Here is a 12258-nt window from a genome sequence, read left to right on the forward strand (position 1 = left end):
TCGCTGCCCTCTGAGGTGTCCTCCCTTAGTACAGCTGCAATATTCCCCCTAACTAGCAGTGCAACTCCGTCCCCCTCTATCCCACCTGAAACATCTAAATCCTGGAACATTTAGCTGCCAATCCTGTCCTTCCCTCAACCAGGTCTGTGTAATAGAAACAACATCATAGTTCCAAGTACTAATCCAAGCTCTAAGTTCACCTGCCTTACCCGTAATACCTCTTGCATTAAAACATATGCACTTCAGGCCACCAGACCCGCTGTTTTCAGCAACATCTCCCTGTCTGCTCTTCCTCAGAGCCATACTGGTCCGATTCCCTCGTTCTCCCTCAATGCTTTCACCTTCTGACCTATTGACCCACTATCTGACCCACTCCCCTGCCATACTAGTTTAAACCCTCCCATGTGACACTAGCAAACCTCACGGCCAGGATATTTATGCCTCTGCAGTTTAGATGCAACCCGTCCTTCTTATACAGGTCACAACTGCCCCGGAAGATCTCCCAGTGGTCCAGATAACGGAAACCCTCCCTCCTACACCAGCTGTTTAGCCACGTGTTTAGCTGCTCTATCTTCCTTATCCTAGTCTCACTGGCACGTGGCACAGGGAGTAATCCCAAGATTACAACCCTAGAGGTCCTGTCTTTTAACATTCTGCCTAGCTCCCTGAACTCCTGCTGCAGGACCTCATGCCCCTTCCTGCCTATGTCGTTATTACCAATATGTACAACAACCTCTGCCTGTTTGCCCTCCCCCTTCAGGATGCCCACTACCCGTTCGGAGACATCCTGGACCCTGGCACCAGGGAGGCAACATACCATCCTGGAGTCTCTTTCACATCCACAGAAGCACCTATCTGTGACCCTAACTAAAGAGTCCCCTGTGACTATTGCTCTTCTGCGCTTTTACCCTCCCTGCTGAACATCAGAGCCAGCCGTGAATGAGTTATTGTTGACTTTGAGCAATTAATCGATCAGATGACTTTGGATTATTAATCTTCCTGTAAAATTATTGATCCAAAGTGCTTATAAATTAATAAAACATAATGACCTCGATTTTGCACTGTTTTTCTGATAGCAAACACAGAACAATCAATGTGTACCATCATTACTCCTCTGGAAGTGATTGCAATTTCTGGATTTAGTAGATGGGCGGATTAACACGGAGATCCTGAAAGGATGGACTGTCACTCAATACTGTGCACAGGCTGTGCTGTGGACCCATTTTACTCTGCATCCTCACCCCTTGCCACCCACACACAGCAATCATTGAAATCAGTTGACGTGATTAAAACTTTTCCTGTTTCTTTTCTGTTCTTGCAAGGCGACTACAAATTTTATTTTAAAGTTACACCATTTTCAGTCGGGTGTAATAGCAATTTGTTTTTAATGGCAATCTGAGGAATAACTGTTGCTAAACAACCAACCTGGCCCTGAAAAAAATAATATATTTATGGAGTGTTATTAAAAGTCTCCCTCCGGGGAAGGCCCCGAGCCCGCTGGTTACCTGACGGAATTCTATAAGGAGTTTGCGATGGACCTGGCATTGCAACTCTTGGGGTGTTTAATGAGGCGCTGGAGAAGAGGGAGCTGCCAGAGACATTGACGCAGGCAACAATCACATTGATACCAAATAAGGGACAGACCCGTTGGCATGTGGGTCATATAGGCCCATATCGCTTTTAAATATGGATGCAAAAGTGCTGGCTAAGTTGGTGGTGGGAAGGATGGAAGGTCCCGGGGGTGGTTGCGCAGGACCAAACAGGTTTCTTAAAGGGCAGGCAGCATTCTAGTAATATAAGGAGGCTGGTAAACGTGATCATGACCCTGTCGAGAGCCCAGATACCGGAGGTAGTGGCGTCCATGGACGCGGAGAAGGCATTCGACCGGGTGAAGTGCCGGTAACTGTTTTAGGTCCTGAGAAGGTTTGGGTTTGGGCTGAGATTTGTGGCATGTGTGCACCTGTTCTACGTGGCACTGATTGCGAGTGTGCAAACCAATGATATGGGTTCATAGAAGTTTGAGTTGCATAGGGGAACAAGGCAGGGATGCTGTCGCCACTGTTGTTTGCTCTAGGGATAGAGCATCTGCCAATGGCTCTCAGCGGATCGACAGAGTGGAAAGGAATTATGAGGGACCGAAAGGAGAATTAGGTGTCGCTATGCATGATGTCCTGTGTTTTGGACCTGCTAAAGAGCAAGGAGAGGATCATGGGCCTGTTGGGAAAGTTAGGGGCGTTCTCACGCTACAAGTTAAATGTAGAGAAAAGCGAAGTGTTGCCGGTGAACAAATTGGGTTGGCGAGCCAATCTCGGGAGGGGCGGGGGGGGGGGGGGCCGCGTTGCCATATAAGGTGGCCAGACGCAGATTTAGAAACTTTGGGATTCTGGTAGCGAAGGAATGGGTGATGCTAGATAAATGGTATCTAACAAAGCTGGTGGAGGAGGTTAGGGAGTGGAGGGACACACTGCACTTGACTTGGGCAGGGAGGATCAAAGTGGTGAAGATGGACATTCTGCCGAGGTTTCTGTTCATATTCCAGACACTCACTATCTTTATACCAAAGGCCTTCTTTTGAAAACTGTATATGATTATCTCGGACTTTGTATGGGCAGGAAAGGTGCCAAGGGTTAAGAGGACCTTATTACAGAGACAGAGGTAGAAGGGAGGATTGGCATTGCCAAACCTGCTACATTAAAATTGGGCGACGAACGTGGAGAAAGTGAGACGGTGGTGGGAAGGAGAAGGGGTAGAATGGGTTAGCATGGAGAAAGAATCCTGGAGTGGGTCCAGATTGAGGACTAAAGTGACGGCTGCATTGCCAATGGCGCCAAGGAAATACGCAGAAAGCCAGGTGGTGCAGTTCACAGTAAAGATCTGGAACCAGCTGAGGGGGCATTTCAGGATAGAAAGGATGTTGGTGCTGGCGCCGCTGTGCGAAAACCACGGTTTCGAGCCATGGGGATAGATGGTATGCATAGGAAGTGGTGAGAAGTGGGGCTGGTTAAGGTGAGGAATCTGTAACCGGAAGAGGGGGTTTGCCAGTGTGGAGGAACTGAAAGAGAAGGTAGAGTTCCCAAGAGAATGTGAGTTTAGGTGCCTGCAGGTAAGGGATTTTGCATGGAAGGCCTTGAAAGGGTTCTGCGGGTTGCCGAGGTACACTCTGTTGGAGCGACTGCTGCTTCCGGATGTGGAAGGGGAGGGCAGGATCGGAGACAGATACAGGTGGCTGGGAGAGCAGGGAGGTGAGCATGTGGTGAGAATTAAGAAGTGAGAGGGGAGATTAATTGGGGCGTATGGAGTGAGGCGCTACGAAGGGTAAATGCGATCTCCTCATGCACAAGAATGAGTGGGTTCTTCCAGGAGATGGCAGACGAGTGTGAGAAGTGTGGGTGGGGACCAGCAAATCATGCTCACATGTTCCAGGGTTGCGAAAAGTTGGAGAGATTCTGGGCGGGAGTGTCGGTGTTGCGAACCAGGATAGTGGGGGAGAAGGTTGAGCCGGATCCTTTGGTGGCGATATTTGGGATGTCGGAGAAGCCAGAGCTGATGGACGGGAGGAAGGCTGAAGTTCTGGCTTTTGCCTCTCTGATTGCCTGGTGAAGAGTTCCACTGGAGTGGCGATCAGCAAAGCCGCCAGGGGTAGCGGCTTGGCTGGGTTGATTTATATGGCTTTCTTCAGCTGGAAAAGATCAAATACGAATTAAGGGGTTCAGCAGAGGTTTCCGAGGCAAGGTGGTTGTGTTTGTGCCCGTGTTTGAGGAGCTGTTCTTCATGGGGGAGTGTTTGGGGGGGGGGGGGTGCGGGAGGAGGAGGAGGGGGGTGAAAAAGGGAATAAAATTGTACAAACGGTATAGATGTGCGTTGGGGAGTTTTGTTCCCCGAATTGTTTATGTTTTGTTCCCTTTTGTATAAGATTGGAATAAAATACATTTAACAAAAAAAAAGAACAGTGTAAAGTTAAGTATGGACATTAGTGGATGTAAATGGATGAATGTTGGTGAATGAGTGAGCGGGCAGCCCAGTAGCAGTGGGCAGCATGGTAGCTTCACAGCTCCAGGGTCCCAGGTTCGATTCCCGGCTTGGGTCACTGTCAGTGCGGAGTCTGCACTTTCTCCCCGTGTCTATGATTCTATGATTGTAGGCTGGGTAGCTGTGAGAAGTGGGTAGAATGGCGGTGCGTGATGTAGTAGTTGTGTGGTGGAGGGGTAGTTGGGTCTCGTGGGGGTAGTCAGGTGGCAAGGGGGGTCAGTCAGGAAGTTGAGTGGAGGTTGGGGAGGTCAGGGTAGGTGTGGGTGGGGAGGGTTATGCCAGTGCCTCAGGAATTAGACTAGGATTTTTCCAATGTTTCCTGGGTCCTGTTTAGGTATGGAACCATCTGAAATCTCCGACTCTGAGTTAGAGACCGAGACATTCACAGAAGTCCCAGGGAGCAGGGGAATTGCTCGTTGGAAGTGGAAACTTCCCTGGCAATTCCCACAGAGGTGAGTATGCCAGAACCGTTGCAGGATCCTAACGCATATTTTGGGTGATATTTCTTGTATCCAATGCCCTGGGGATCGGAAAATTTGGGCCATTATCTTCATATTTGAAAAGATACACCCAATTAACTGTTGATGTGTCAATCAAGGTGTTTATTGTAAGGTATGAAGAGACTGCACGAAGTTGTTCTCTGGGACAAGGGAATTGTCCTATGATGAGAGGCGAAGTAAATTGGACTTTTATTCTCTGGCGTTTGGAAGAATGAGAGGCGATCTCATTGAAACCTACAAAACAATGAAGGGGTGTGACAGGGTAACCACTCAGAGATTGTTTCCGCTGGTTGGGGAGTCTAAAACACAGGAGGCACAGCCTCAGGATAAGGGTTTGATCATTTAGCACTGAGATGAGGAGAACCTTTTTTACTCGAAGGGTTGTGAATCTTTGGAATTCTTGGTTGTGGATGTTCGCCATCGAATACAATTAAGGCTGGGATAGACAAAACTTTGTTCTCTCAGGGAATTAAGGGATAAGGGGAATGGGTGAGAATATAGAGTTGAAGCTAAGGTCAGCTATGACAGTATTGAAAGGTGGAGCAGGGTCAACAGGCCACATGGTTACACATGCTCCTAATTCTTCTGTTCTTGTGTGCAAAAGCAGGTTTTAAAACACAAAATCTCTGTTCCTGAGTTTCTGGACTTTGCGCCAACAATATTACCTGTGCTCACTCCAGAAACAATACTGTATAACTGGCCTGTAGATTTCTTAGAACAGTTTCATGGATCCTCTGTCGACTAGTTCAGGATTTTAAAATTGTATTCTGAAAATGCTATGAAAATTCAGTGAACTAAATGCAATTTGTTTTGCAAATAGGTTTCAATCTGTTGTTGATCACTGAATAAATCACAACCTGGGACTATTTCAGCATTGCATATTTGTCATTCAGTAATGGACTGTGAAGATGCACCAGAGCCACAATTTGAATCCTGCCAAACAAAACCAGTGCATCACCATTTACAGGTCAGTAACCTCTGGTTAACATTTTAGGTACAGATGTCCCTCATTTAAAGCACTACTTAAAGCATGTTTTGGTTTTAGCACAGTCGGTAAATTAGGGACATTCCCTAATAGTACTGTTGCTTTTTTATTTTAGCATAGTTACTGAATTGTCACCTCCCTCCCCATCCTACCCACTCACTGACATTGCCGCTCACTACTTCCCTCACCAACACAGCAGAGGGAAATGGTGAAAGGGATGGTTGGCGAGCAAGAAAGATGATGAGTGTGGGTTGGGCAGGGAGAGAGGCGAGCTGGAAAGTTGGGGAGGGAAGCAAGGAGCTGTAGAGGGGGCGAGGGAAGCAAGGAGCTGTAGAGGTGGCGAGCTTGAGGAGGAAAGTAGTGAGCAGGAGGGAAAGAGTTAACACTAAGTTTATCAAGAATTAGGAAGTTATTTACAGGCATTGTGAAGTGGTGGTAGTATCCCTAAATCTGGGTCTGAGCTTCACGTTCAAATCCCACTCCAGGACTTGATGGCATGGAAGGTGTGTTCATAATGTGACAAAAATTCTTCCAAATACCTGATGGTAAGAACAGGAGAGTTTCTTGGTCAGCTGTACTGCAAAAGGCAATGGCAAGCCACTGCAGTACTTTGCCAAGCATAATCATGGATCAATCCAATAGAAGACCATGGATATCCACACCCTGAGGAGTTAGTCAGAGGACCTTTGGGCCAGTTATATTCAAGGCAGCCATTAGGTTTTTAAATGTAAAAATGGCAGATTAGGAACATAATCCACCCTCGTTATATATTTTCTTCAAGGAAAGTGCATTTCTTTTAGCTCATTTTAATGTGGCATGCTGTTTTTAAGAAAACATTAGGAGTGCTAAATGAGGGATAGTTGTACTCTACTGGAAAACCTTTTCTAATCTCAGCTAGATCATATGGAGTGCTTCTGAGGAGTGATCCTGATCCCCATCAGAATGGTAAATTGTAACTCCAGTCAACATGAGCTCCTCTTGGCAATCACTTAGCAGTTTGTTACATTCCGTAATAGACAAAGTCATAATTCACAGAACAAACTGACTCTTGACTTCCTGGCCAATGGTTTGTGAGGGGTGCAAGATATGAAAAAAGGGGAAATAAATAAAAAGTTGAAATTTGTAGCTTGGTTTACAATTAAGTTCTTACCCATTGGGCTAATTTTGAAAATGGATACAGGTGGATGTCTAATTTTTGTATTCATGGCAATTAATTCTCTTCAACAAATTGATCTTTAAAATTTTCAAACAAATCTGTGACTTTTGGCGTTATCTTCACTTGGTTACTTTTAAATATGGCGATACTGGAATTATTAGTGCAATATGCTGTACCCTCTACAGTAATGCCAGAGTACCACTTTATTAACTTAAAAACTTTGACTCTGCCCTGTAAGAAGGAGAGTTCATATTATTTTTCTCTTACACTCTTTCGCATTTCCTGAAGTCAGTTTTGCTTTATAAACCTTCCCTAGCCAGATTCCTTCAGAGGCTTCTGCCTGTGGCAATCTATAATCGGCCAATGCACATGACAAAGTGACCCTATCTTTGAGGAAATATTTTGCCGTTGCAAAGCACTGCCTGTGATGGAGATTGGTAGCTCATGTTCTACCATCCATAGTATAGCATTTTGAAGCAGGCTCTGAAAATAAAATCTAAACTTTCTAAGTTACTTATCTCAATCACAAATTGTGAACTTGGAAAACTCATTTCTATATTGCTTTATTTGACCTGAGTGATGACGTTGATATGAAATACCAATTTATGTCCCCAGGTTTACTATAGTGAGATATTGTCCCCTGCCTATTGCAGTGTACCTCCACACACAATATTGATTTCACATCAACTCTTATACCCTGACAGAAACATTTCACCTTGTGCGAACTGATGGGATGGCTCTCAAGGAACCAATCAGAAACTTGAGATGAGGGAATCTTTTCTTACTCTGCCATTGATCGCCATCATGGGGTGGATTCTCCGTCCCGCCACTTTTCAGCCTCGACCCACCGACGGGATTCTCCGTTACGCCGGCCGGTCAATGGGGTTTCCCATTGTGGGGCAGCCCCACGCCGTCGGGAAACCCTCAGGCCCTGGCAAAACGGAGAATCCCGCCTGCGGAGAATCCCGCCCCATATCCCTTGTATGGTCAAATCACCGTTTAATTTTGATATTTGGAAATGAACAAACAGTTACTTCAGAGGGTTATTTTTAAAATTACCATCATGGCATGTGATAAGAATTAAAAATTGCAACATTTGTAATGCAATTTGTATTTCAGTATTCATTGGCTTGAGGTTTCACTGTTTATACATTATATATTGAACAATATGAATTCTTGACTTTTTTTTTGTTTCCTGAGAATTATAGTCAACGAGAGCCAAGTTGGTCAATATTCAGAATTACTGAGCTGGTACTAATTAACTCGATGACTGATTCCCGTCCAATGCAATTCAGTATTTCTTTAAATATTAAAACGTGACAAAATATTTGTTTCAGGACAGTAAAATAAAATTTTGATAAACTGTGTTATGTATATATTTATTAAATTCTTGCCATTTCTTTGATTGGTCTGCACGTTAGCATAATGGTTAGCACTATGGCTTCACAGCGCCAGGGACCCAGGTTTGATTCCCGGCTTGGGCCACTTTCTGTGCAGAGTCTGCATGTTCTCCCTGTGTCGGCATGAGTTTCCTCCGGGTGCTCCGCCGGTTTCCTCCCACAAGTCCCAAAAGACGTGCTGTTAGGTAATTTGGACATTCTGAATTCTCCCTCTGTGTACCCGAACACAGTCATTGCAGTGTTAATGTAAGCCTACTTGTGACCATGAAGATTATTATATATTTTTATGACAATATTTGGGAGAGGTCACATTGTGGTAAGTATTTGAATGTAGCAGCCAACATGACAAAGTTACACATTTTCAGAAATTGTTGTTTAAGGTCAGCCAAAGTAGTTACTTAATTGCTTCAGAAGTTAGTTCTTTAAATTGCTGTGGGATGCAGTAGGTGTTTTCTAACTTTTGTTTTAATCTGATAGCCTTTACCTCTTGATCACTCTGGGATTCAGCTTGAACTTGAAGAATGTAAGATTCGAGTTGTGAAAAATACATCAGTGCATAATAAACCAGTTTCTTTGTGGACAGAGGATGAAGTGTGCGAGTGGATTAGAAGCCAATATCCTGAACATGGCTCTATTTTTGTAGAAGCACTATCTGAACATGCTATCTCAGGTAAGAGTTTAGAATGAGCCAATCAGAAGTAATCTTTTTCTTCGCATAGCCCTGTTTCGTGGGTGAGTGTTGCGAAAGATTTGTTTTGATTTTGGATGTTCTCTATTTCATCTCTGCTGCCCCTCAAGTTTCTAGGCATCATACTGCGAAGTAAGCATTGAGAATGTGTAAATGTAAGGTTTTAAAATTTAAGACCTTGGGCGTCATTCTACGACCCCCCGCCGGGTCGGAGAATCGCCGGGGGCTGGCGTGAATCCCGCCCCCGCCGGTTGCCGAAGTCTCCGGCACCGGATATTCGGCGGGGGCGGGAATCGGGCCGCGCCGGTTGGCGGGCCCCCCCGCTGGATTCTCCGGCCCGGATGGGCCGAAGTCCCGCCGATAAATTGCCTGTCCCGCCGGCGTGGATTAAACCACCTTTTGAACGGCGGGACAAGGCGGGGTGGGCGGGCTCCGGGGTCCTGGGGGGGGCGCAGGGCGATCTGGCCCCGGGGGGTGCCCCCACGGTGGCCTGGCCCGCAATCGGGGCCCACCGATCCGCAGGCGGGCCTGTGCCGTGGGGGCACTCTTTCCCTTCCGCCTCCGCCACGGTCTCCACCATGGCGGAGGCGGAAGAGACTCCCTCCACTGCACATACGTGGGAAACTGTCAGCGGCCGCTGACGCTCCCGTGCATGCGCCGCCCGGAGATGTCATTTCCGCGCCAGCTGGCGGGGCAACAAAGGCCGTTTCCGCCAGCTGGCGGGGTGGAAATTCCTCCGGCGCCAACCTAGCCCCTCAATGTTGGGGCTCGGCCCCCAAAGATGCGGAGCATTCCGCACCTTTGGGGCGGCGCGATGCCCGTCTAATTGGCGCCGTTTTGGGCGCCAGTCGCCAGACATCGCGCCGTTCGGGAGAATTTCGCCCCTTGTCTTGGATATTCTGTCATATCGTAGTGCTTAGTCATCCTGTAAGCAGCGCGAGCATCTTGTGCTTAGTACAGAGCAATGATCAGATTCACTTATTTTAATCAATACAACTTGTTTCCATTTTGGAATATAAAATAATGGTGCACACTCAATATATGGCTTACTTGTAATTCCACCTGCCAACTACTTTTGATTCTGACCACAGCTTTCTCTTGGAGCTTCCTATTGGTAGACCTGAATGTCATTATCGCAAAGAACAAAGAACAATACAGCGTAGGAACAAGCCCTTCGGCCCTCCAAGCCTGTACCGGCCATGATATCATCACAAACGCAAAGGAATTAGAAACCTCCCAAACCAAGTCTGATGTGTTTTGTAATTCCCACAACAAGCTCATCATTTATAGTCCATATGGAATTAAAACCACTTCTAACACTTGGGTGTTACTGACATCTACGGACTACCACCCCACCCCCAACACCCCACCGATCAATCAATACTTACATAGGGAAAAGGCAACAGGCTTAGTTGTATTTTTCCAGATTCATGCATGCTACGACCACAGCAGATATTATTTGATGACCGAGCCAGATCCCAGAGGAAACCAATCTTACAGATCATGGGGGGAATTCTCCCCTACCCGGCGGGGCGGGGGGTCCTAGGCCGAAGAGTGGCGTGAACCACTCCGGCGTCGGGCTGCCCCAAAGGTGCGGAATCCTCCGCACCTTCAGGGGCTAGGCCGGCCCCGGAATGGTTTGCGCCACGCCGGCCAGTGGGGAAGGGGCTTGGCACCATGCCAATCGGCGCCGAAGGGCCTCCGCGAGTTGGCGCATGCGCGGGAGTGCCAGCGTGTGCTGGCGTCATCCCAGCGCATGGGCAGGGGGGGTTCATCTCCGCATCGGCCATGGCGGAGGACCACAGCGGCCGATGTGGAGGAAAGAGTGCCCCCACGGCACAGGCCCGCCTGCGGATCGGTGGGCCTCGATCGCGGGCCAGGCCATACATCCCGGGGCCAGATCCCCACGCGCTCCCCTGAGGACCCCGGAGGCCGCCCACGCAACCAGGTCCCGCCGGTAAGTACCTACTCTAATTTACGCCGGCGGGACTGGCAAAAAACAGGCGGCCACTCGGCCCATCGCGGGCCAGAGAATCGCCGGGGGGGCTGCTGCCAGCGTCCGCCGAACGGCGCGATTCCCGCCCCCGCCAAATCCCCAGCGCCGGAGAATTCGTCAGCCGGCAGGGGCGGGATTCACGCCGCCCCCCGGTGAATCCCCGACCCGGCGGGGGGTCGGAGAATCCCACCCCATAAGTCTTTCTTTTTAAAAAATATTTTTATTCTCCTTTTTCACATTTTCTCCCAAATTTACACCCAACAATAAACAACAATCAGTAACGAATGTAATGTCAATCCCCATATCAATAACAACGATCCCATCCTCCCACCAAACCCCCAAACATTAGCCCACATGTTAACATGAACAAATGACAAAAAGGAATCAGGAATCGGCCATCGTCACCATTAACACATACAGTCTCCTTCCTCCCAGGCCCCCACCCTAATATTCGATGTAATCCAATTCTCAAAAGTGCATAATGAATAACGCCCATGAATCGTAGAACCCCTCCATCCTTATCCTCAGTTCACACCAGGGCACAAAGTGGAGAAGTTGATCTCCACTCCAACAGGATCCGCCTTCGGGCGATCAACGAGGCGAAGGCTACAACATCTGCCTCCGCACCCGTTTCCAACCCGGCTGGTCGACACCCCGAATATGGCCTCCCGAAGGCCCAGGTCCAGTTTCACGTGCACCACTTTAGAGATTACCCTAAAAACCTCCTTCCAATAATCCTCCAGCTTTGGAAAGGATCAAAACATATGAACGTGGTTTGCGGGCCGCCCCCACCATAATGTTCACACACATCCGCCAACTCCTCAAAGAGCCGGCGCAACCTCGCCCTTTTAAGGTGCGCTCTATCTACCACCTTTAGCTGTAACAGCCCCAACCTCGCGCACAAAGTGGAGGCATTCACCCTCCAGAGCACCTCACACCAGAACCCCCTCCATACCCTCTCCCAACTCTTCCTCCCACTTTGCCTTGATCCCTTTCAGTGGTGCATTCTTTTCTTCCAAAATAGCCCCGTAAACCACCGAGACTACCCGCGTCTCCAGTCTCCCTGTCGTCAGCACCTCACACCAGAACCCCCTCCTCCATACCCCCTCCCAACTCTTCCTCCAAATTTGCCTTGATCCCTTTCAGTGGTGCCTTTTTCTCTTCCAAAATAGCCCTGTAAACCGCCGAGACTACCCGCGTCTCCAGTCCTCCAGTCGTCAGCACCTCCTCCACAATGGGGTAGCCGGCTCTACTGGGAAGCTCGGTATCTCATTTCTGGCAAAGTCTCAAAGCTGCATGTATCGAAATATTTCCCCCTGCTCCAGCCCATACTTCGTTCCTTCAATCATGCAAACCGACCCCCAAGAAACAAATCGTTTAGTGTCCTAATTCCTTTCTCCTCCCATCTCCGAAAATTTCCATCCTACTTCCCTGGCTCAAATCTGTGGTTCCCCTGAATCGGCATTTCCCTTGACCCTGCCCCCAACCCGAAGTGCTGTCAAAA

At 48.1% G+C, this 12258-nt stretch overlaps 1 protein-coding gene across 3 annotated transcripts in view; it reads left to right on the forward strand.

Moving 5' to 3' along the window:
* LOC140410637 (sterile alpha motif domain-containing protein 12-like) overlaps positions 1-12258 on the forward strand; it is a 122572-nt gene that overhangs the window by 33532 nt on the left and 76782 nt on the right. For all 3 annotated transcript variants that reach the window (XM_072498999.1, XM_072498998.1, XM_072499000.1), the window contains exons 2-3: positions 5350-5496; positions 8548-8740. In XM_072498999.1, coding sequence (XP_072355100.1) covers positions 5425-5496; positions 8548-8740 — 265 coding nt within the window. In that variant the 5' untranslated portion in view covers positions 5350-5424. The remainder of the gene's footprint in view (positions 1-5349; positions 5497-8547; positions 8741-12258) is intronic.

The sequence above is a fragment of the Scyliorhinus torazame genome, chromosome 4, assembly GCF_047496885.1.
Source record: "Scyliorhinus torazame isolate Kashiwa2021f chromosome 4, sScyTor2.1, whole genome shotgun sequence".
NCBI lineage: Eukaryota > Metazoa > Chordata > Chondrichthyes > Carcharhiniformes > Scyliorhinidae > Scyliorhinus > Scyliorhinus torazame.